The following is a 25,989-nucleotide window of genomic DNA, read 5'->3' as shown; positions in this document are numbered from 1 at the left end:
TTCTTATCTATTAGCTACATGAAGAAGATGTGGAATGCAATATAAAATCAGATAGTGCTGATAGAGCAATGTGACTTACACTGTTTCAGGATAACTTATTTTGCTTTATCTTAAAATAAATAAATAAATACATTTTAAAAAAGACATTTTTAAGAAACACGCTACCCTGCATTTCAGGATGGTGTCAGTCATGTTATGTTTCTGCACTAGAAATTAAACCCATCTCCAAATCCAGATGCCACAAACCACCTATAAATGCATAATTATCGTTTGCTTAATTGGAAAACACCCTGAAAATGCACTGAAACTATGTTTGGCCTGGTTTCTATCCATATCAAAGAGACCAATTTCCTGGCAAACCCAGAACCTGTATTTTGAACAAAGAATTTGCCAGCTGCCTTCTCATATTCTGTAGCAAGTTAAGCTATTACTTCAGCAAGTGTACCGAAGTAGACACGATTGAACATTACAAAATAACAACTGCATACAAAACAAACTGTACCTAGCAGTTTTAGGCAAGCAAATTATAACACAATTACTGTCTTAGTCTTGAAATTTACCACTAAAGATGTGTGAAACTTAGAAAAGCTATCAATGTAGCACGTTTCTTCCTTTTTTTTTTTTTTTTAGCTAGTGGAACTGGTGCAGAATCGTTTCCCCCATGTCTCATAGTGTGTTTTGGAAATACAGAGAGGACAAGGATCCTCCTGAAGAATTTTATGCTGCACTAAAGGCATTTATTGGAGTCCCTGCTAAGGATAAAGGGAGGGTCAGCAGCCAGATGCAGAGGAGGAGCAGATTGCCTGAGCTGTTCTGCCCCGTGTATCCATCTTACCCCTTTTTTTACGACCCTCTCAGTTCTTTTTTTTTTTTTTCATTTGCTACAAAGAACCTCAGGATGGAGATTATCAGTGGGAAAGCAGTCGAAAAAGCAAGCCCTGGGGGGAGATCTGAACAAGAAGGTGGATTAGGATCTCCTGACCACGCAGCAAGGTCGGCTGAGATGGCAAAGGAGGATCCGGCAACAGCGCCATCGCACAGGCTGCGAAAAGGTAAAAAACCTTATTTTTCCGTGCTCTAAATGCTACTTTTGTAACAGTAAAATGTTGCGAGCGTGGGCGTGTGATTTTTTTTTATTTTAATCAGGCCTTGTGCTCCATCAAGTGCCCCACACTCCTGACTAGCCATGCCGGCGGGCTCACACACCTCGCCCTCCATCCCCAGCCACAGCGCCCTTATCCCGACACAGGCAGGGGAAAGGCTTTTTTAACATGGTTAATACGGCGGCAGTTCCCGGCGTGTGGCTACGCGGCTTCCGAGGGCATCGCCGTGAGGATACCGCAGCGGCTGCCCCACGGCCAACATGGCCCCCAAGGGACAACGCCATGAGGGGAGGTGGCAGTGACAGCCTGGGGGCCGCCCCGCTCCCCGCCCCTCATGGGCGGCCGCCGCGCAGGCGCTTGGTGAGGGGAGGAGGGCCGGGGCGGAGCGGCGGCTTTGCCCGGGGAACGGCGGTGTTGAGGGCCGCTGAGCCCTTGCTTCGCCATGCCCGTGAGATTCAGGGTGAGGCGGCCGCGGCGTTGAGGGTGCGGTGCGGGGCCGAGCCGAGCGCCGGGCAGGCGGGGTCCGGGCGTGGGGGTGGCGGGAGGAGAGGGTGCTGACCCTCTCTGCGAAGCAGCAGGCAACACGTTGGGTGTGGGGTGCTGGCGAATAAAAGACAGAAAAAGCGCGGTCGTGTGGGTGATGGAGGGCTCGGGCTGTGTTCTGGAGATGTTATTAACCTGGAGATGTGTAAATAAGTTGGTGCGTAGTTTCTGGTGCGCGGAATTGCTCGATGTTTTTTCCCGCTGCTCGGGGAACAGTCAAGCGGTGTTTGCTCCGAGGTGGGGGTGGGTTTGGAAGATGCGCAGGTGGATCCTGCAGCGGCCTTGTTGGTGTTGTTCTCCTTGGAGATGATACCACCCCCAGCAGCGGCGGAGCAGGGTGTGCACTGACTGCTCCCTTGACAGACACCTCTCTGTTTGCTGCAGGGACTGAGCGAATATAAGAGAAACTTCAGATGGAAAACCCCAGAGTTGTGTAGCTCTTCCCCACAGCAGAAACCCTTGTGGGCAGGGCTGCGGTCGGATCAGTTTGGTAAGTGTCCCTGAAAGCTGCATCTCTGGATGCAAATCCCAGCACTGCCCAACCCTGCTGTGGTGGGGATGAACCTGGGCTGCAGGAGCTCTATCACTGAGTTTTGCTCTGACCAGTTGCCTGACCACAGTGAACTGGTAGTGTTTGCTACTTGTACACTTTTATATAGCTAAAAGTATATACTTGGTTGTCACTTAGAACTTATTTTGGAATGCTGAGCCACTCAGAAACTTTCTTTTAATGTTAGCGCTATGTATATAAAACCTGAAAAATGCATGGTTTCTGACATGCAGCATAAGCTGAGTCCCAAACGTGAAGCACAGATGAAATGTTAACCCATTAAGGATGGTGTTGGGTTGGTGCATGGAAACAATAAGTAAAATTCCCTGTTTTAAGAGGAGACTAACTTGGGGCAAACTTTGATAAAAGTAAATTGTTATGAATGTTTACAGGGACAGCTAACTGAAAGAAAACCACGTGAGCATTAAATGGAAAAGCTTCTGATGCTGTAGTCTAGGAGATGGGGATTGTATACATTGTGGCAGGAAAATGTGGGGTTGGGAAGCAGAAGGCAAAGGAAGTAGTATCTGGACTGGAAGGCCTTTAGGGAGTTGGGGAAAAAAGGCCAGGTGGAGAATGCTGACAACTGCAGTCCTTTGAAAAGCAGCAATAAAAACCAGGAATTATTGTAGTGGCACAAGAGCAGTTAATGAAATTGTGCAATTCAGTGCAGTCAGACCATGCAGTCTGTGTAATTAGAGTCCAATATATTAATTGCTACAGTATGCTAAGTGTTCTAAATTATGGCCTAGTACTTAAGAACCAAGTACTGGGAGCATGGTTTGTTTTCAGCTGAGAGACTAGACATTTTAATAATTCAATCTTGCCAGAGATTATGCTTTTATGTATTTTACTCCTTTATTCCATTACTGCAAAACATATGGAATATGTTTTATGTAGTATATTTTACCCTTGTTTTCCCTAGCACATGGCTCTGTGTATGGGTATCTGTATTGGAAGAATTTAACTTCCACAAATTCTGAAACACACAAACATACAGACCCTTAACTTCTTTTGAAAATTGTAATCTGTGCTTCTTTTCCAGTCTAACTACGCTGCCGATTTTCCAAGACTTGCAATAAAGTCATGAGCTAGCAATACAGCAGTTTCTCCTTGTCCCCACGCTGTAGCAGTGTTTTCATGTGTGCTTGGTGTAGTTTCTTATGTATTTCCTACATCTCTGCATTCTTTTTCACTCCCACCTCTTTTCTGACCATTTAACCATCCACATGTTCAAGTGACTTTTGACACCTCATAGGACTAGCAGCCTAGTTGCCAGTTTTATGAACAATGCTGAAAATCACCACAAAAAGTTAGCAGCTGCAGGTGCTCTGAGTTCCTTCCTGCTGCTTTTCCACTGTTTTCCCAATGGATTTATTTCCTACCACCTGCATGCATAGTCAGCCAGCCAGCTATTCTGTATAACTTTCACTCTAAGTTGTTCTCTCTATGTTGGTTTTTTTGGTTTGTTTTGTGGGGGGCTTTTGTTGGTTTTTGGATCTTTTTTCCCACAAAATAGGAGTTTCTCTCTCTCCTAGGAAAGTGCTTCTTCAGCCAGTTAGGGGTCTTCACTTAGTTTTCCATTGCAACTGAGGCATTTACAGTTAGATTATGATTTCTCTCTTTAAATGTGTTCAGTCATTCAATTATCTTCATAACATGGTGAGGTAATTTTATTTTCATCTGCATGGGTAGAGGCCAGCAGTTCTCTAAATTATCTTGATACCTTGTTTTGTTACATAGTCTTTTTACAATTTTGGGAATGCTTTTGTGTTCATACTGTAAAAAGTCATCAGCTGTCTGAGGTGGTTTTAAATCACAGTTCTATTAGATGGATAGGGATCTGTTACTGTCCTGTCACAGATGCTGAGAACCTGTTCCTCAAGGTTTATTGTGTATGTGCAATGAGAAGTGTTTGTGGCAATCTTTTATCATTGCAGGTTGGTTATTTTGTATCTGTGTTAACCACATTATTTTAATTGGTTCTGATAATTTTATTTTTGTTCGGTTCCCAGAATCAAGTGACAAAAAACTGTTTTGTGGTCGTATTTGCTTTTTTTTAAATGCAACATGGTTGTAGGGCACCATGTTCCCATCTCTCTTTAGTGGAAAGGAAAGGTATTCACAGGTAGGAAAGAAAACACAATTTATCAGTCCATACTAGAATTCATAGACTTCCATTACTCCAAGAAACTAAAATATTTTTTTCTAATAATCAGTAGTATGATAGACTTTCAGTTTCTTCCTGTAATAGAGTGATACTGTCTTCAGCAGAATGTTATTGTTAAACCTAATACCTCTCTTTTTCAGGAATCACAAGAGAACCAAACTTCATTTCTAAGAGAAGGGTACCTTACTATCATCCACAGATTTCCAAGTCCTTTGAATGGACAGCAGATTGTGATTTGAATGACCAACTTGAAAATGAGGCTCCTAAAACTGCAGAGTTGCACACAGACCACAACAACAATGATGTGAATCAGGAAAAAATTGAAACAGAAGGACCCAGGTTCCCCCTGAAGGTTCAGTCAAATTTGGTAAATTCCAGAGGTGAAACAGCTCTGGCCCTTGCAGAAAACAATATGAAGAGATCACCCACTGCAGCTCTGCCAAATCAAAATGAAGCATTTGCACCTCCAGAAAAGGAATTAGAAAAAATGAGTAATGGGGTAAGGGAAGATATATGTTTTTCTTGATTGACCAGTATGAAATTTACTAAACTGATATTTATAGTAATACCATACACCAGCCTCTGTTGTCCAACTCTCTCCTTAGGTCTGTGTTTTTATGTTGTTCTATGTTGTAACTTTTCTGTTGGGAGAACAAGGCTTTTCAGACCAGGTTTTGGTTCCATTTAGGTCATTTAGAATTTTGCCCTTCATATGCTGTTCCTATTGATTTCAGTTAAATAGGGATTTAGCCAATTATGTATAGACTTCTGGGGGTTGTTTGCTATAATGAGAAAATGTGCTTTGCATTAATTTAATTCATACAACAAAAATCCAGACCATTGCTTTAAAAGTGTGCACTGAAAGATGCTTGACTCAGAAAATATTGTAGGAAAGGGAACGGTCAGTGTTAATTTATTTTTTTTCCTTGTTAGCTTCACAGAGTCCTTCAGAGGAAAGCAGGCATGAATATTTCACGTTTAAATACTTTCCCCAGAAATTCTGAGTATCAAAGCCAGTTTGTTTGGAGGAGTCCTCATGAAAAGTCACCAATACTTGCAGCTGAAGAGGTAACTAAAGAATCCATAGAGTAAATAAATATTTCCTTTTGTGTATTGGTGAAGTTGTTCACTTTCTGAGAGTTCCTTTCTTCCTCTTTGGAGCAGATGGGGAAGGAAGGTTCCCAACTTGGATGCTGTTACATAGTACTTTTTTTTTTCCCTTCCAATATATGAAAGTGGGGTATAATTAGATTTGTTTCCCTGTGATTTTTCATTCTAATAATTGTAATGAGGTCAAATGACTTGTTCTCCCTGGTTATATTCCATACTTTATAATGGTCCACTTTCTAATGGACCATTTTCTCTGCATTAATTTTACCACAGGAGCTCTAAGATCCTACTCAAGTTAGCTTGTGTAATTTTAGTGTTATCTAATATATAGGGAATAAACAGATGAATGTTCAGGTGTTCTGTGTTGTAACAACAAATCTTGCCACTGAAATAGTTCAGTTTTCAGTATTTATTCTCATGGTCTTTTATGAGTTACCACAGTTTCTAGTTCTCAGTCTGTTTATATTTCTAGGCCCTAAAGTGCACATTCAAGGTGAAAAAAAATCTTTCATGAGAACCACTTATATTTAAAAGTAGAATCTTCTGATATTGGAGACCATCCTGTATCATTTTGGTGTAGATCATGAGCTTTTGGACTTCCTTGGAGTGGAAGTGCTACTATTTCAAAGCAGACTGCAAAGAGTAACTCTGATTGTGAGACTGCTTTGTGTTTTCAATTCATTCTTACTGGGATCAGGATTTCGGAGACTTAGACCATCTTTTGGTCACTTTCCAGTATAAAATAGGCACTTCTGCTTTTATTTTGTCTTCTGTTTTTTTACTAGGAGCATATACACCATTGGGATTATTATAGATGGTGCACTCTCTGTTTTTACCCACGGGCAGCAGATTTGTTCAGTAACTACTTTTGGAGAAAATATGTGTTGATAACGAGGACCAATCACTGTAAAACCTGTTTCTGTCTTTTTCTTGTTGGAATGTCAAGCAGACGACGTATTTCAATATACCAGTTTGATTGCAATCCCTTTTCCAAGAAAAACTCTCTGAAATGCTGGACTATGGTATAGAAGCCCAAGGAAGAGGCAGGTCCCAGAACATTACCTTATGGAAAATTTCATAGACAAGTCCATTTGATTCTTTTAGAAATCAGTTTGATCATTTCATTATTGATGCTTGTGAACTATTTTGGATTTGAAAGACTGTGAAATCTAAAATAGCAAAGTGTTTTTTGCAGAGCTTATGCAGAATACTGTAAGAATAAGTCTGTAGACAATATCAATAGAACAATATAAATAGAACTTGGAGAAAATATAAGCATGTGTGTTTACAAATCCTAAACATTAGAGTTTAATGGCAGAAAATAAATGCATTAACAAACTGATTTTTTTTTTTGGTGTTGGTATGATGAATAATGTACCTGAATGCTGACTAGTGACAATACCTTGAAGAGGTTCTGTGAAAATACCAAAAGAAAGCTGTGGAGAATGCATGCTTGTGACTAATGGCATCATCTTTTAATTCATCCCCCCATGAGGAGATGATACCTGAGCTCATAACAGGCAAATTCTCTACGTTGGTTTGTAACACAGTATCGACTGGAAAATAGTGGAAAGCTCAAATTAGCAAGAAGCCCTAGGCATCCAGCTTTAACACACAGAGCAGTTGCCTCTTTTGGACTAAAAGTGTATTTAGGAGTCATAGGGAAGTTTTATTGCATACATTTTAAAACTCTGATCCTACATACAACCATGAAGGTGAACTGTCTTCCCAGATAAAGAAAGCCTCTGCTAGTGAACTTCACTAAGAAGAGTGTTTGACCACAGGTTTAACTGTGTCTGACTCGGATGCTTTAAAATGTATTTTAATCAGATTAAGTTGCTCTTCAATTTGTCCTTGAAGTTAATTATCTGCATATGCTATATTTGTACACGACTGTGTCTCTCTGTTCATACGTGAGTGTATTTGCATGGATGGTTAATAGATTTTGAAAATTTAGCCTCAAGGTAAGCAAATCATGCTCTCTTCTTTTTGTTGATTTCTTTTCCCACAGGTTATTTGCAACACAAATAAATCCATGCCTCCATCGAAATCTGCAATTACTTCTGAAACTGCTCTTGAGAGAAATTTTGAAGGGTCTCCTCCTGTTAAGGGTCCACAAGAAGACAGAAGAGAATCAGAAGAGAAAGAATTTCTGGTTTGTGAACATGATCAGATTTCTCTAAAAGAAAGGCATTAATATACATCTGTAATTTTTACTGTTCTTTTCTATAATGGGTTTATTTTACAAGTTTTAGTTACATTTTAGAGCTGTTGCTGAAGACACTGAACTCAGTGGTTTGGCTATAAGAGACTGAAAATAATACTGTACAGCTCTGTTTGCTGTTAGAGGTTTCTGTAGTGGGTTCTGTAGTTTCCGTAGTGCATTTGTTCACTTTACACTGATATTTTAAGTGTGCTTTTCCTCTCTGGATTTGAGTTTTCAAATGTAGGGTTTTTAATTTGTTTGTTTGCGTTTGGTTGTGGTGGGTTTTTTTGTGGGTTTTTATTTTTGGTTTTTGGGTTTTTTTGTTTGGGTTTTTTTGTTGTTTTTTGTTTGTTTTTGTTTGGGTTTTTTTAATTGTTTTTTGTATTTTTTGTGGGGCTTTTTTTGGTTGGTTTGGTTTGGTTTTTTTTCCTGACTTGGAACTTTGGTTTTAGTTTCTGAAAACCTGAATCTCTGATTTATACTCTCATTGGTACCAGTGTAGTCTCTTGCTGTGCAAGAGGACTACATGGGAGGTCTGGAACTTTTTGTACTTTTGAACAGACATAGTAGGAATTAAAAAAAGTATTTTGCCATACAGAAGATGCCACAATTGGAGTGATCTTCACCCAGTAGTTGTAATTTGACAAAAAAACATAAGAAGGGTTACAGTTCATTTGCCTTTGCCTTGATAAGCTGTAAGATAAGTAATTATTTTTAGCACAGGGCTATATTGGACATTTGTGTAGCCTATGTAGCCAGTGTTGCTCAGTTCAAAACATTAAAATGTCTTTTATGAAAGTAATTTGGCAGTCTGAAGCCTTGCATTTCCTTGTCTTGCTGTTGCATGGGCAAAATTAAATGGACTTTTAGGAAATGTTAGGTAGTTGTCAGGTAATGTCCAGGTAGTGCTGTCTGAATTAGCTGTCTGGGCAGGTTAGCTCACCTCCTTCAGGTACATGGAGTGCCCATGGCTCAGTTTAAGCTGTTGGTTTCAATATTGGAAATTCAGGTTATGTTTTCCCAAGGCAGCTGATGAAGTGCAGGAAGAGAAGGGAATTTGAAACACCTTTTGATTATACTGACATCTCTTCTCTGGTGACTATCTTGAAAAAAATGAGTTAAGTCAGTCTGACCCTTTGTAAACTAGAATGGTAGCAAATAAAAAATTTACCTTTTGGTTTATTATAAATTGGTTTGTATTGCTTGACATTTTAATTTATTTTTTGTTTGTTTGTTGCAAATTACAGAAATATATACATTAAGCTCTACTCAACTCAGATTAGAATGCACAGGTAGCATATTATTTTATTTCTGTGTTTCAGGTTAAATGCATTTTGTAAAGTGGGCAGGATGGTTCATCTGAGTAACTGAATGTTGCATCCAGAATCTGAACTTTGACATTTTGCTAGTTTATTTTTGTATTAACAATGGAATGTAATATTCTTGTTTGTATTAAATATTAAAAACAGCATTAAAAACTAATAATTTTTTGCAAACCATGTTGTCAAAAGGTATTTCAGGGTTTTCAGATTATTAGCTAATGTGGTATTTTTTAAATTATCTTTGCCTTAGAGTAAGAGGGAAGAACCGTTTCAAAAGCCAGGAGAAGATGCAGCAAAACAAGGGAAATCAGAACAGAAACATCCTAAACAAAAAAATAAGCAACATATCAATCCAAAGCCCCTCTCCTTACATACAAGTCGTAGGTATGTATAAAATAGGAGAACCTTGTCTAGTGAGAAGGTGTACAGTACCCAAATATTTGGAAGGATGGACAAGGGACCTTTAACTGCACTGTGCTACAGTTGCAGGTGCAAATGCCCCTTTGCAGGGCTGGGGTTGAGCTTCCTGAGATGTTCATTTTCATCCTCTCCCCTGGGCAGCAGAAGAGGAAGCTTTGAAACCACATTCATTCAGTTAAACCTCCTGATACAATAATTAATAATAAATCCAACACGGATGAAAGTAAATTGGTGCAGGACTGTTACTAAACTGTCAGAGAGTGCTTTGGGTGTTGTAATCACTTTTCAGGCTGCTCTCCTGTGCTTGTTCCATGCCTTGAAACTGTGATGATTGTACTTGGTGTCTGCTTTTACTAATCCATACCTCCTTCTGTCCCCCAGAGTAACAAAAGGGAATATGAGATAAAGGGAAGGAAATATAAAGGGAAGGAAATATCTCCCATTTAGGGTCATGGGACAAGCATGGAAGTAAAATGAAATTGTATGTGACTGAGAGCTATCAAAGTATCTTTTTCTTCTGCTACATACCTGTATTGCAGATGGATAATGTTTCCATTTTCTACACATCTGAATTATGCCAAGAGAGATAAAAGCCCAGAATGGGTGTAGTTTTTAAAAAGCAGAAATAAATCTATCTCTTTTTGTTTTGTTCTTAACGTATGTCCCAGTGATTACTTCACATGACTTTCTCCCAGTATTCAGGCATTAGATTAAAGATGGGAGAGAGTCTTAACTAGGTCTGAATGATGTTGGATATTGTGAGGTAATTACAAAATTATCACCTAAAATTTCATTATTTAAAATTGCTTTATGTAAAAGTGGGTGCATATAGTGTACTTAAAACCTTTAGCTCTTGTTTTTCGTGGCTCTTTGATGTAGTATATTGTAGATGATTTTACAGTGATCAGCATGTAAAATTCTTGATCATTTACTATGATTTTTTAAATTTAGGGACAGATATCTACTTCTTATGCATACGGTGTGGTAGCACAAGACAGAAGTTCTCAAAACAGTCACTGGGCAAAGAGCTGTCAAAATGTGGAAGTTCTCAGTATACAGACAGGGCTGTCACTTGCAGATGGGACTGTCACTTTTATTCAAGCTGTATTGCACAGCCTGATTTTATGGCAGAGTGACTGGGATCAAGGCACAACAGTGATGTGGTTTGGTTTTTTGGGTTTTTTTTGAGGTAATCCATTGGTTTTGCTACCAAAACTTGAAGGAATTATGCGAGTTTCAAAGAAAGGGACATATGGAAAGAAATTTTGAATACAAAGAGGTTTTTTTGCATTTTATTCTCTAACTTCAGGCTTTTATGACCTATTTCTGAAGAAGGATTGAAAATGAGGGTTTTTTCACCCAGTGCTGAATAAATGAAAATTAGTAATACTCTCAAGCAGTCTTAAAAACAAAACCCTGTTTAGATTTAAGCTGATAAATCCATAGTTCAGTGCTTAAGGACCTGAAGTATTGCTTATTGCCTGCTCTAGGTTAAATGATGTTAATTTTTCTCTGTATGTATGTGGCAGAAGGGAAAATGAATCCATCTGTTCAAGTACAGAGGCCTTTTGAAGATCAAAGCATGTTGGGAATAGATGAATTACATTGATGGTTGTTCTGGTAGTCAGATGTTTCTAGCCCCATATGCAGAGCACCTTTAGAGTGGAGTTCATAGAAGGAAATGTCTTGGACATGTGAGTGACAAACCAGGCATTTTGACTGAAATGCACCTTCATCAGCAGCTGCTGCTTTGCATCAAATTGAGGAGTATGTGTGTATTACACTTTGCTGATTTGGTTGTCAGGGCCAAAGCTTGTGTTGAGAGGAAGAACCAACAGAGTAACTACTCAAAGAGCCACCAACTGTGAATGAGCTTTTTCACATCTCTCCTAGCTGTGTTGTTACAGGTGAACTGTGTTTCAAAGATGTGTTTTTCACATCTCATCCCTGGAATTTAAGTATAAATAGACTTATGATTATTGAAAAAATGTTAAAAGTGCTCTAAAAAAGGTTCTGTATATCAAGCTTTACTCTTTCTGTCTTTTCTTACCTGTTTCGTTCTTGATTTCTTAGGAAGATGAACACTGAATATAAGTCAAAATTTTTGTCTCCAGCCCAGTATTTCTACAAAGATGGAGTCTGGTCTCGTATTAGGAGTAAAGTTCCTAATCAAGTGAGTATTCTTAAAAAATCTGAAGCCTGAGTATGTTTTGTATATTGATTTTTAAATGAAAAAAACTTTTAATTCTGGTGTTTACATGATACTGTTTTGAGATAATAATGCTAGCAACTCAAACTCCCAAGGTGAGTATGCAAAAATAATCAGGTTCTGACAAGATGATATAATTTGCAGTCACAGAATCTGTTGGGTTAGAATCCATTCTGTGAAAACAGTGTAATGAGGATGTCAGAGGACTAAAAGCAAGTATTTTTTTTTTTAATATATATTGATATATGAATTAGATTTTCTCTAATGCTGTAGAGTATTCTGAACTATTGCACGCAGACTAAGTGGAATAGAGAATGTTTATATAGAATATTAATTATTTTTCTGGTGTGTAAGGCTCTCATTTGGAGACTGGATGTTGCATCAGTAACATTCATAACAGTCAGGAGCAGTGCTCAACTTCCAGAGCATCTGACTGGTGGGCAACTAAAGGGAAAGGGACTCTTTGTCTTGGAGTATATTGTGTTTGTGGCCCAGCCAGCTGGGAGGACGTCCCAAATGGGACAAGGTAGCAGGTGAGATGTGTGTGTATAAAACAGAATTTATAGTAAATATCAAAGTATCTTAAAAGCCTGACTAAAAAAGTATTATATGAGTGTTAGGATATTAGGATAGCAGAATGAGGTTTTAGGATAGCAAACAAAGATATCTTAACAATAATATACAAATACTCAAACATCTGGATAACTGTTACACAAGGCTAATTGGTTGAGTACTCACAAATTACTCATCAGTAGGTCTTGTACTAGTAGCTCTTATGCTATATAACTTTTAAAGTAATACCTATAGGCAACATGATGATACAATGACTGCAGTTTTGTAAGGATCCTAAAGACTTAGAGTATTCATATATAGGGATTTGATGCTTCTTACCCTTCAATTGCTATGGTTGGGTATCCCTTTTCCTCCTTGTCAGGATCAGTCACTCAAGCAGGCATCCCCACTGGAGGGAGAATGTCCAGCACACTTTCTAGGGAAAGTGTACAGGATTCTTACAGATCAAAAGATGGGAATTGCCTTTTAGAGCATAAAGTGATTGGCTCCTCTCATTTAGCTACTTAGCCATACCTCCAACATCTTAAGAACAAAAGGGAAGCAAAGAAAAAGTTAAGGATACCTTCTCCCTCATTATACAAATTCGTGGTTTTTCTTGTTTTGTAATTCTTTGGCCTAGCTGGAGCCAAACTGAGCTTCGTGTTCATCGACACGAGAGCAACTGGTGCCACAGATACCAACTTGGCCTTCTGTCAGTACTTCTGTTACCAGTTTAGAGTCTTCCATGCCCTTTGCTTTCTGTGGAAATTCTCCAACTCCAGGCTAAGGGCAGTGAAGCTGAGAGTGTGAATCTGAGAGACAAAAACCATTTGAATTATAAAGAGAAACAGAGGTAGGCCCACAGGGGCAGAGCACCTGGCTACAGAGGAGTCATTGCAGGACAAGGAAGGGGAAAATTGAGGAGATTGCAAGTGGAAGATGGGTGTTCAGATTTACTAGGCAGAATCCTTCTTGGGCCAGGCTTGAGTTGCAGGAAGTAAATGTGTGTGGCATTTAATTAAAGTGTATGAGAAACCAAGAAATTCCCACAGTGTAGATATGTGCTTTGGATGTATATGACTTTTCCATTGAGATTTTCTTGCTAACAAGGGAATTGCAGAGGCAACTAGAAAGAAGTAATTTGGGAATAGGCATGGAGAATTAAAAAAAGAGTTCAAACAAGGATTTTTAGGGACTTCTAAATGAAGGAGTTGTGCTGGGTAGCTGGAAGAGCTAAATGCATTTCAAGACCATAATAACACATTTTATTGATGACAAATGGGATTAGGTTGCATACACATTTTTATGTATGCACACCTACATTAGATTCTAGTATGAGTTCATGTGGAAGAGACTTCTAAAATTGGAATTACCTGAACTTCTCCTCTGTCTGTTAACACTCACAGGCATGTGATTTAAAGTTTATGTAGTGGTTTAACCACAATAGGCATCTGAGCCCCAGCCAGCCACTTGTTCATCCCCATCAGTGGGATGGAGGAGAGAATCAGAAGGGTGAAAGTGACAAAACTTGTGGATTGAGATAAAGGTAGTTTACCAGGTAAAGCAAAAACTGTGTGTGCATGCAAAGCAAAATAGGAAGTTCATTCCCTGCTTCCCAGTGGCAGGCAGGTGTTAAATCATCTCCAGGAAAGCAGGACTCCAGCACATCTAATAGTTACTTGGCAAGATGAATGCCATTTCTCCAAATGTCCCCTTTTTCCCCCAGCTTTTATTGCTGAGCACAGCATTGTATGGTATGTAATATCCCTTAGGTCATTTGTGGTCAGCTGTCTCAGCTGTGTCCCCTTTCCAGTTTCTTGTTCACCCCAAGCCTTCTCTCTGGTGAGGTGCTGTGAAAAACAGAGAAGGCCTTGGCTCTGTGTGATCAATACTCAGCAACAGCAGAATCATCCTTTGTTGTCAGCTCTGTTTTCAGCAAAAATCCCAAACATAGCACCATCAAGAGCTACTCTAAAGAAATGTAACTCTATCCCAGGTAAAACCAGTACAGCATATCAAACTAGTTTTGATAGTAGCTAAAGTAAAATATTTATAATTTTTAAAATAAATACTTTTAAATTCTGCCAGGGGGGTTTTAGGCTAGATTAGGAAATATTTTTTCACTGAGAGGGTTGACAGGCATTGGAGACATCCTTGGAGACATTTAGAAGGTGTTTGGACCTGGCCCTTAAGGACATGGTGTGGTAGTTGACTGTGGTGTTAGTCAAAGGTTGGACTGGATGATCTTGGAGGTCTCTTCCAACCTAAACGTTCTGGGATTCTGTCATCCATCAATACTTTTGTTGTAAGAATGGAAGAATGGGATCCAGCTTGGCTGAAGTAGTAGGACTGAATAAAATATTTTGTTCATGGTTGAAACATAAGAAACAACCATTTGAGAAATATGTTAGCATCAGGATAATGCAGGCATGCATAACTTGAAAAAAGTGTAAAGTGCATCATTTTTATAACAAAGCAACAAAGGTCCTTTGGCCACCCACACTAAAGGCTGCTCAACAGGTTTCTAAACAGTTCCATACCTGACATGAAGTGTTCTGCAAAGCTGTATCTAACCTCAACTTCTGGTTGATCATTGAGATTCACCCCTGCCACAGGTGCTCACAGAACATCTCTCTCTTAATGTGACTGATTTGATGACAAGCTCTGACTGATGCAGCCCAGTTTCCCCCTTAGTTGGGACCAGAGATGGGAAATTTTGGCTTTAAAACAGATTCTCTAAAGTTCTCAGCCCAAAGGAGGCAAAGACTTCAGTAGAATCCTGGTATGACCCTGGTCATAGTGATCATTCCTAGGCTGCTGCTCTACAATATATTGTTAAGAGTTGCTTTTCAGCAATAAAAAAATTGACACAAATGAAAAAATCTCTTTGAATTATGCTTATGAAAAGTTAATGTGGGCAATTCATAATCACAGTTGGACTCTCTGGAGCCTGTGCCCTGCTGAGATGATGCTTCCCACCGAGTGACTGAAAGAGATGGTTGTCCTTTTGTACTTCTTCACAATTCACTGGAGACATAGTATTCTGCCTCCCCCTGCAGTGTCCTCTTGCTCTGGGTTTACATTCCTTGTGCTGTGGCTATCATAAGTAATTTTTCATTATTTTGCTTGAAGTACATAATCCAGTAGGTCACTTGCACCTCAGACTTCAAACTCTTCCTAAAAAGACAGCTATATATTTTAATGGGCTACTATTTTAAAGTTTAGTGGGTCAAATTGTGGGATGTTAGGTGGTGTGGGCTAAGTGGATTTCCATCTGATGTGTCCAGGTACTTTTAGTTGGTTTAACAGAATTCAGCCCACTTAACTGTTCCTAGCAGAAGGAATGATGCAAAGTCTATCACGAGAGAAGAAATTAGAAAAACTATGAAAATGTGCTAGAAGAAGTGTCACTATTACTTTCTTGCTCTTTGACAAAATAGGTATTCCTTGTGAATCATTTTTAGTGAGCCAGAATTCACACAGCACTATCACAAAATTATTATATAAAACATAAAAGTCTTGTTATTTTTTCCTCCTGCACTTTAATTGTATTGGTGTGAAGGATGCAAGTCTGAGTGCTGAAACAGTTTTAAACATAAAAGTGGTAGTATGATGTCTCAAGAGACAGCTTACCACTCTTATTCTTTTAAGACCAAAACCTAACATCTCATTCTCACAGTTACCCATAGCCTTGAAGGAACGATTTTGATATTATGTGTTACATAAAATAGCACCCAGAGTTCTCCTGTAACCATTAGCTTCTCACTGAGGCAGGATTGATGTAGCCAGAGACAGCTGCAGTGCTCACAGCATACAAACTCAGTATTACACATCCACATAGACCTGCTGGCTTGTGATAATCATAAATCAGTGTGTGGTGAATATATTTTTGATGTTAAGGCTTGGAAATCTAAGTCAAGTTTCTCAAGCATGGCAAGAACTGGTGAAATACCAATGCTGAGCTATTTGTTTTACAACTTGTTACTGAATCTCAGGGAGGCAGCATAGAGCTATGTTGACAGGTTTTTTAGTCTTTCGTTTCTTTCTTAGAGTGAAGCAAGGTTACAAAGGTGAAAATAACAATACAGTGTTGAGAGAAAAATTAGAAATTTTTAAATAATTCTCTATTCCTCTCCTTAGGTATCTCAAAACACCCTAAATTCCATGTGGTATATGGAGGTTGGTTGCATCAAAGTTTCTGTTTCAGTGTTTGCAGCACTGTGTCTCAGTGCTGATGGAAAAATTAGAATCTAGCACTAAACTTATTCATAGATTCTGCATTACTTTTTGTGCTCACGGAATGATTAATTGACAATTTTGCTTTGGCTTCATGGCTCAGACGTGCTTGCTAAATATAGATTATTTTAATTTTTGCTTTCCTTTTGTTGCATTTACTGCAGCATGCAATATTTGTGCTCTGGGTGGCCTTGTATAGTGAGTAATTTGCCTTTCTCCTTTAGCTGCCATTAGCTAATGCAGATACTTCATTACAGCCTATTAGTGATCTTTAACCAGGCTTGCAATTTATGAAACCTTGATGTGCAGGTGAGAGAACTTCGAGAAAGAGCAAAGGCTTACAGGCAACAAGTAGAGGGAACACACTTCTCCAGATACCATCTCAATCAGATCCTCTCTGATAACAACAGTCTTTGGGATGTCTCCTCGAATTCTAGTTCAGAAGAAAGCATCAGCAACAACATCAGAGCTCTAGATCTTGCTGGGTAAGGTAAATTCCTGCCTGTTATTCTGCAGCTTTGAAACAGAGAAAAATGCTGAATATAGGCTTAGCATAGCTGTGAGATCTTGGATGTTTGACTGTATTCAAGATACAATTGGATGGGGTGTTCAGTGATCTCATCTAGGCTCTCTTTCCTGATGAAAGATTGCACCAGATAGTCTTTTGAGGACCCTTCCAACTTGGGCTATTCTATGATTTTATACTTCAATTCTCTAGAACAGATGAGGGCATTTACATTTTCACATATACATCTGTTGATCCATGCTCAAATTGAAAAGATACAGTCTAGTCCATTGAGAGAAAAGTAAGTTAGTCCTCTATAATTCTCCACAGATGTATATTTGGTGTGGAAGCCTTAGTCTCCAAGTCTGGAGGAATTTTGCACTTAGTCATACTGAAGTAATATTATTCTTTACACTGGAATGATGTGAAATACGTTTTGTCTGCTTAGATGCTAACAATGTGCTTGTAAGGATTAATTACTCTTGGGGTTGAGTCTTAGGTACTGTTTATTTCTGGGATGAAGACTTAGAAACTGAAGTGGTGTAATCCCTCTGGTCGTTTTTGTGGTTGTTCTGTGGGCACCCGACACCCATTTGCATGACTGTAGTTCTAATAAGAGTTGGGAGATGACATGTGAAACAGCATTTATTGCACTTTGTGTGTTACTAAGTGGGGTGTAAATTTTTTGGTTCACTGGTTTGTTTTTTTGCCTGTGAAATACAGATTCTCTTACTAATCTAATTTCTGTACACTGGGCTGATTTGGACTGACATCTGTTTGCAGTCGAGAGACTTTATAAAGATTTTCCTCCTTAAGAAAAGTCTTTTAAATTGCTTTCAAAATTGTGCCATCAGACAGTCCCTATTCATGAATCTTGCTATTTTTTGAACACTTCTGATAATTTAACTTGCTGTTTAGATTGGAAATGGTTATCCAGAAAATGTTTTCATAGAATCTCCTTTGAAAATGGATTGTGCTTAAGCATCAGGTACAATTTTATTGGATTTTTAGCTGTCCATTATGCCAAATGTACCACTTTTTAATGTCTGAGCTGTACTTTCAGCAAAGGAATGATAAGGGTGAATGTGTTCTGCATAGACACGTGTATATCATGCAAATCAATGCTAAGGAACACTGCTTTCTTTGTTACCTAGAGTTTCTGAAAAAGAGACTGCACCAAGCTCTGAAATGCTGCAGCAGCCAAACTCTGGGGATCAGCCACACCAGGACAGCACTGAGAAAAAACACTTGTCAGATGCTCTAACAGTTCCAGTCAAAAAGCGTTTAGCTTGGGGTGAACCAGAAGGTACTGAAAAAAGAGAAAATCAACAGCCAGCAGAAGAGGAAAGAAAACAAGATGAAGAGGCTGCAGTTGAGGCCCAGCAGTTAGAAGAAAACAAAAAGGATGCCAATGAAGATAAGAAAATTGAGGGGTAAAACTGAATATTTTTGTTATATATATATATATATATATAATTTTTTTTCCTCTAGCATCTCAGGAATTTGTAGAGTAATTTTTTTTTTTAAGACAGATTTACTTAAGAGGGCATAAGGTGGTGTGACACTGCTTTATTTTTAACAGTATGAAAAAGAACGAGAAAGTTCTGTAGATTGAACTGGCTGGTGGCAATGGTTTATCATACAGAATACTGGATTTATAACTTGCAAGACAGAAGTTTATAGAAGCATGAACAATTCTAAAGGTTGCTTGGTTCTGTTTTTTCCCAAAACGTAAAATTTGCAGTCTTGGCCTCTCAGCACAGACTTAATAACACAGCAGGCAAGTGTAGTGTGGGTACAAAGTTACCTCCTTTTGCAGTGCATCTGGAGAAAAGACAGAAGTGGTAGTGCTGATTTATTTAATAACCTGGGGCCTAGAGTGGTCATATAAATGTGGGATAATTGGTTTAATTTCCACCACATTGACTGAAAAGAGTCAAACCCACGTTTGCTCTCAGGTGGCTATGAGGTTCAAAGTTTTTTTGGGTGAGTGCTCTTTCCAGCCCCCCTGTTGAGTCTCTACTGCTGTGCAGCAATGCCTTCAAGATTTATTGGGACAGAGGGAGATGGAATTTGCAGCTTGGGATTGTTAATGTATTTTATCCAGTTACATAAAACAAATAAATACAGAAACTGAAGCAAAAATCCAGGACTTGTCATTGCAAGCAAATGATTTAGCTACAAGGCTGTTGGTGTTTTATGGCCCTAACTCTCTTGCTCTATTGTAGCAATCTATCAGAAACAAAAAGCTTGAGTGTAAGCTTCTGAATCCTTAGCTAATCCTTTAATCATATCTTATTTTTTTTGCAGTGAGAATGCCTTAGTATTGAATTCCTCAGAAGCTGTGTCAAATTCTTCTTCTATATCGTCAAGAACAGGTGGCAGGCTTCCTACTCCAAAGCTGAGAGCACTTGGTGGAGCTCAGAGGACTCATCATGATCTCACTACCCCAGCTGTTGGTAAAAACTTTTGTATGCAAAACAGCATTTTGAGAACTGGAAAAAAAAAAAAAAGAGATGTATGAATTAATTAAATGGGTTATTTAAGGTACTGAAACATTTTTCCTCTTCTCCACTACAACAGGAGGTGCAGTTCTAGTGTCTCCTCCTAAATTCAAGTCTTCATCTTCACAACAGAGAACACGAGGTTTAAGAACAGTCCCTTTTTCAGCTAAGCAAGGTGCAAGAGAAGCTTCAAAGAGAAGGTCCTTCCAGGTGAGCCAGAAAAGACACTTACTGTTATATATTTTAGGAATGTGCTTTTGAAGTAATTGTGAATAATTTGTTTAATAATTCTCTGTCTTGAGTTGTCATTTACTATTTTAAAATTTTCAGCATCTGTGACTAAAATAGGTTGATGTCTGAATAAATCAATCTTTCTGGGTACCAAGGAGTTTAGACTAGTGGAGTGGGATTGGATGAGCTCCATTTTGACTCTTTCTGCTAAATGCACAGGTTCTGTTTATATGCCATCAGGGGCTGTTGATTTCCCTATTAATGTAACTGTAGCTTGCCACTGACAGGCCACAGCTCCAGATTCCTTGACATGAAAGAAGTTTAAGGAGAGGTTGGGTGCCTGTGTACAAGATAGGTAAAAGTGCCACAGTAGTTTCATTCTCCTCTTCTTTTACTTTGGTGCTTCTTTTACTTTGCACCTTGTGCAGTTATTAAAAAAAATTTTGAAAATTTAGAAGTTAACTGTCTTCCTCTCAAAATTATATTTTTTTTCCTCAAGTTTCTCAACACAGTGGTCTGTGTTCTACAAAGACAGCTGGCATTTCATTGCATGCATCTTCTGTAGTAAGTTCTGTAATAGAAGTAGACACTGCATGAAAAGTCGGTTGTTTTGGTTTAAAATCTAAGATCACTGGTTTTTGCTGTGAAGAAAGTAAGCTTTTGGTTTGAACTGACTTACTTTCAGACTGTGTTAAACACTTGTTCTTAAGAACAGATTTTTTTTTAAGCTTTCTCACAAGCTTGAAATAGTTACTCTTCCAGCACTCTCATGAGAAGTTTAACAGTGAAAAGCCAACATTTGCTGTAGGCATGAGCATCTGTGCTGGGAGACAGTATTTGAAATGTTGGGGTTTTGTGAGGTTTTTTGTTTTGTTTAGTTTTTTCTTCTCTCTACGGTGTTTTAGCCTGATGTGGAACCTGTTTCACTCCTTACCTCTCCACCTGCTGGACTGGGAACTGTAGATCCTTTGCCACTTAGGCAGGATCAGTGGCTTCCCAACAATGTTTCTGATGAGCAAGTTCCTCTTGCTTCAGTGCATCAAGAGCATTCCTCTGCACCTCCTCTGCTGAAGTCAGCCAAAAGCTTCTCTGTGCCTTGCTGGAGTCCCTCTCGTCGTATTCAAGGGACTCTCAAGGATCCAGAATTCCAGCATAATGGTGAGATTTTTAGTCTTAACTGTCTGTGTTAGCATGCTGCAGGATGGAAATGTCTTTTGTACAGTGTTCAGGCCAAGAGGGTGCAGAGTTTGCTGCTTTACAAAGAATGTCTTTGTAAGGAAAAATTTTTCTATTATGTTTAGTCTTGCTGAGGAAATGTGCACAACTCTCCACCTTAGTTTTATATTCCACTGATATTGTTGTATTCTACTGGTCTGTTACCTGATTTTTGCCTTATTATTTTCAGTAAGTACTTACTCATTAAGTGACAACTGGCTGCTGTGACACTTTTCCAGCTGGAATCACCAACAGTGGTGTGTAACTGTGGACCTTTAGAATGTGGTATTATTTTCCAGAAGCTGTGGATTTCTGAGAGATAAGGTCCTTAAGTATTTCTGCAGGATATGGAAACAAAAAAGTAATCTCTCAAAGATTTATTGAACAATGAGAAGAGCCATTTCTTGCTCAGGAGAAAGGATTCTTTTAAACAATGTTTAGGGATACCAGGGGCATAAATTTCATAAAGAAAAGGATCCTTCACCCCATAGTCAAAATAAAATTTAGGCACTCAAGTCTTCCAGAAGGACTTTCTGTAGCTGCTTAAGGTCCCATGGTTTGTGGTCATTTTGTTATACAGGCAAAACATACACACATATATATACAGACATACTTTAGCTAAACTAAAGTAGTATTTTCATTCTAAAATGGAACAAGTAACTGTCAGGTTAAGTGGGAGGGTGAAATGCAGAGATTTTCCCAGAAAGTGGTTATAATTGATGCTGTGTTCTTGCTCAGTGCCTTGAGTGCAATTCACAAAGTGACTTGTAGCATCTCTTTGAAAAATAGGAGTAAGTTTATTTTAACTTAGATTAGAGTAAAGGAGTCTGGTTGAGGTTTTTTTATGTTTGGTATTTATAAGACTCATGCTTTGGAATTAATCTTGTGGCATTTTTACGTGTTTTAAAGTGAAATATTATTCTTTGTCTATTCTGAGATGATTCAAAAATCTGCCTTTGACCTTTTGTCTTAGGGAATCTTGGCAATCCAAAGAGGAGATCTTTTCACTTACCCCTTCAGGAAAGAAACCATAATGATGAAGGTATTTTGTGTCCCAAAGTATTATTGTATATCATGGGTATTACCTAGATTAACTTTGCACGAATATGAGAGGTTTCTGAACGCAGTAAGTAATACTGGTTTGTGTTTGCATGAATAACTATTGCATTGTTTCATCAAGATAATTTGAAGATGTTCATCCTAGTAGTCTAGGTGTATTCTATATATAAAGTATATTCTAGTATGAATAAACCATTAAATGCAGTTGAAAATCAAATAGACCACTGTGGCTCAATATGGTTACTCTAGCTTGCTCAGTTCCGTACCTAAAATTGTTTCCTCCCCACACATTTTTAAGCCTTTTTGTTAATAGCAACAGAAGCAAACTGCAAAATGATCACAGCCCAGGTTGCAGCTGCAGAAACTTTGAATGCAACAAAAAATCTTCAGACAGATTTTGCTTGTGAGAATTCAGCACCATATACACAGCATAAAATGATTCCTCTGACTTGAATTTTCATACCTGTTTCTCTGCTCAGTATATTTGAGGCACTTATCCTGTTATTCTGATTGCTATTTTGGCCTTTTAGCTGTTAATCTGGTGCAGCAGCTAATGCACAGCCCTTCAGCACATCTTTCTTGGCTCTTTTGTGGGCAGACACAAATAAACTCTTCCAGGGATGTAAGGCAACCAAGGGCACTGTAACCTCATTAGCTTGAGCTGCTACGTACTGTTTCTTAGGATGGTGTGTGAGGTTGAGCAGTTTATTTATAGATATAGCCCAGAGCAACCAAAAGCTTTTTTCTGTACCCCTTTTGCTTGTTTGCTCCTTGGTTTTAACCAAGGTTCAGGCCAATTCTCTGTTTTACTCATTGCATTTGTGTGGGTTGTGCAGATGGCTCAGCCAAACATCTGTACATCTTCATAAAACATGCAAAATCCTACAGTACTCTGCAGCTCCCCACAGGCTTGCTGCACACAATACTGTAACTGCTATTTCTTTCTCCTTTCTTTCTCTCCTTTCTTTCTCTCCTTTCTTTCTCTCCTTTCTTTCTCTCCTTTCTTTCTCTCCTTTCTTTCTCTCCCTTTTTTCTCTCCCTTTTTTCTCTCCCTTTTTTCTCTCCCTTTTTTCTCTCCCTTTTTTCTCTCCTTTTTCTCTCCCTTTTTTCTCTCCCTTTTTCTCTCCCTTTTTTCTCTCCCTTTTTTCTCTCCCTTTTTTCTCGCTCCCTTTTTTCTCGCTCCCTTTTTTCTCGCTCCCTTTTTTCTCTCTCCCTTTTTTCTCTCTCCCTTTTTTCTCTCCCTTTTTTCTCTCCCTTTTTCTCTCCCTTTTTTCTCTCCTTTTTTCTCTCCCTTTTTTCTCTCCCTTTTTTCTCTCCTTTTTTTCTCTCCTTTTTTCTCTCCTTTTTTTCTCTCCTTTTTTTCTCCTCTCCTTTTTTTCTCCTCTCCTTTTTTCTCCTCTCCTTTTTTTCTCCTCTCCTTTTTTTCTCCTCTCCTTTTTTCTCTCCTCTTTTCCTCCTCTTTTCCTCCTCTTTTCCTCCTCTTTTCCTCCTCTTTTCCTCCTCTTTTCCTCCTCTTTTCCTCCTCTTTTCCTCCTCTTTTCCTCCTCTTTTCCTCCTCTTTTCCTCCTCTTTTCCTCCTCTTTTCCTCCTCTTTTCCTCCTCTTTCCTCCTCTTTTCCTCCTCTGAGCTGAAGGATTGTGTATGAGCTCTCAGAAACAGGTGCAATGTGCCAGCTCAGATATTTCATATGCCCATATTTGTTCATGTACATACAAACCTGGGAGTTCTTCCAGTGCCATGTCTGCTTGCTGAAGTGGAGTTAGCAGTTTTCTTGTACATGGGAGTATAGTTTTTCTGCAGAGTGTGTGAACCTGTTAGACTGTTTGGGGTACTGTATTTCAAGAATTCAGTGATGCTGCTGAAAAGTTAATGTAAACACTGGCAAAGTACAGGTCCTGCTATGATTCAGTTGTGGAGATTTTTTTAGGTTTGTTTTTTTTTTTAATTGGGGGAGGGAGGGGACTGGAAGGTCATGATAAAATTATTTTTAATCCATTGTAGGAGCATGGATTTAATTTAAGTAGTCTTTTTGTAGAGAGCATCTCAGTGCCACAAAGCTGTGGCAACATTTTAGTAATGCTGGAGAAGTATAAAGCTGTGATTTGTCAGAGCATCAGCATCCAGGTTGCTAAATTAAAAGAGTGCTGCTAGGCATGAAGTGGACCCTGTATTCAAAAGTAAGACCTTTCAAAAGTACATTTTTAAAGTGTGCTGCTTGCTTTTTTTATGCTAAACTTCCTGTTGCCTTCAGATGACACATTTCTTTTAACAGCCTGTGGCATGCTAGTTGGTTTTGGCACAGGAGGGCTCCTCTGGCAACAGGTTTAGGTATTTTAGTCATGTATCATTCTAAGGTTGCCTGCTTTGTTTGAAGCAGTGGGTTGCTTTCATGAACGTTCTATTTTGAGAGCCTAGTCTATAAAGAGGTCAGTGGCAGAGAAACTATTGATGAGGTCTTCTGGCACAGGAGAATAAGTGTAAAGATGGCCTGGAGAATTGGGCAGTTTCCAGGTGATGGTAGAGACCTCATCCTGCAGTTTGCTGAATCGGGCTTGCAGCTCTCTTAAACTTACCTAGCATCACAGTAGCTTTCTAGTCAAATTCTTTTCCAGCACATCTGTTTGCAAGTGACAATAGTAATACCAATGTCAACTGTGTTTTAAAATGTATATTTGATTTTCCTATTTAGTTTTTTCCCTTCCTGCTTTCCCCACAGATGACAGGTTGTCTCAGATTTCTGCGCGCTCAGCGGCATCCAGCTCGCTTGCGTCTCAGATACTGGAACGAGCTCAGAAGAGGAAGGATTTCTGGGGAAAAACATAATCTCTCCTACCTGTTGTGTAGAAAATGATCTGTGAAATGATTTATTTTTTATGGTTTGTAATGTACATTTTAAAAAATTGTGGTTGTAGATATCATGCAGGGTACTTTCCGTAGTTGCTAATATGGCCCAACTTTTAAGACCTGCCATCCCAAATTAAAATTTCAATATTTACACCACTGTTGAAAATGTAGGTCTTTTTATGTCTGAGACTTATGTCTTAATTTTAATCCTCTGTGTCACAACAGCCATGTGGAGTTCTATTTTTTTTACAGTGGCACCTTTTGAAACTGAGACAATTATTTTTGTATGCAACATGTGCATTACTTTTTAAGGTATTCTGCTGCAGTCATGCAGTATGGCCTGGGACAGTTTACAGGAGCAGCACTATCATGCACCAAACACCTCAGTTGCTTGATTTTAACCAGCTATCTTAAAAGCAACTGTGATGTATTTATGTTACTCTATGAATTGTCAGTGCAAGACTGACTGTAACAAAAATGTTACTTTTAGTAAAATTACTTCCAGTGCTTTAAAAAAAGTTGCTTTTTCTACTACTTTTATTCTTTCACAAAAAAAATTCTTACCGTTTCTTAATGAAGCTAGCACGGAACATACAGGAGTTTGAGAAGAGGACATGAAGCTTTAAGGTTTGTTCATTGTCCACAAGTTTTTTACCAGAGTGACTCTTAGAGTTCAGAGTGTAGAGTATTGCAGTTTATCAGATGTACTGATGTAAATGTGACTTTTTGCAGGCAAGACCTGTACTTAGTGTTAGTTTCAACTCCACTGGAAAAGCAACCTAAGCCACCTTAAACAGTGGCCTTCCCAGCCCCACTTCAAACTCAGGTATTTAGGAGTAGTGAATAGTACTTAAAGTAAACTCAGGAGAATGTTTGTTTTTTTCTTGGATTTGACATTTTAATTACCTCTCCTCCTAGTTGCCTGTTTCTTGAAAAGTGGCATACTGTTACAATTGGCACAGTGAAAAATGTTCACTTTTATATTTTCTCATCTTTCCAAGCAACGCAAACAAATTAATGTGAAGTTGAGGCCATTGGTGAATAGCAGGCATTTTGGTGGTTCTTCTGTGGCTTCAAGTTTTAATATTATGTCGTTTGGAAATTTTATACAAGAGCAGTTTGAATTTTGTACACATTTCCTTACATTCCAATTTTGTACACAATTATGTACACAGATTGCTGAAATAAAAAATATTGATTTGTTTCTGTT

At 38.7% G+C, this 25,989-nt stretch overlaps 1 protein-coding gene across 3 annotated transcripts; it reads left to right on the top strand.

Moving 5' to 3' along the window:
- Positions 1 to 1,463: 1,463 nt before the first annotated feature.
- MDM1 (Mdm1 nuclear protein) lies at positions 1,464 to 25,989 on the top strand. Of its 3 annotated transcripts, none has more exons than XM_030453002.1 (15): positions 1,464 to 1,563; positions 2,031 to 2,136; positions 4,507 to 4,865; positions 5,300 to 5,434; positions 7,488 to 7,631; positions 9,255 to 9,388; positions 11,498 to 11,597; positions 16,326 to 16,364; positions 16,731 to 16,906; positions 18,081 to 18,359; positions 19,237 to 19,385; positions 19,510 to 19,640; positions 20,567 to 20,819; positions 21,850 to 21,918; positions 24,652 to 25,988. In XM_030453002.1, exons 1-15 carry the CDS (start codon positions 1,546 to 1,548, stop codon positions 24,756 to 24,758), a joined length of 2,199 nt encoding a protein of 732 aa, XP_030308862.1. In that variant the 5' UTR covers positions 1,464 to 1,545; the 3' UTR covers positions 24,759 to 25,988. The 3 variants fall into 3 exon arrangements, with proteins under 3 accessions (XP_030308862.1, XP_030308880.1, XP_030308871.1); XM_030453020.1 differs by having other exon boundaries at positions 1,466 to 1,563; positions 4,566 to 4,865; positions 24,652 to 25,989; XM_030453011.1 differs by lacking the exon at positions 16,326 to 16,364 and having other exon boundaries at positions 1,491 to 1,563; positions 24,652 to 25,929.

This window comes from Calypte anna, chromosome 1 (assembly GCF_003957555.1).
Source record: "Calypte anna isolate BGI_N300 chromosome 1, bCalAnn1_v1.p, whole genome shotgun sequence".
Taxonomy (NCBI): Eukaryota; Metazoa; Chordata; class Aves; order Apodiformes; family Trochilidae; genus Calypte; species Calypte anna.
This window is presented reverse-complemented; position numbering and strand designations above follow the sequence as displayed.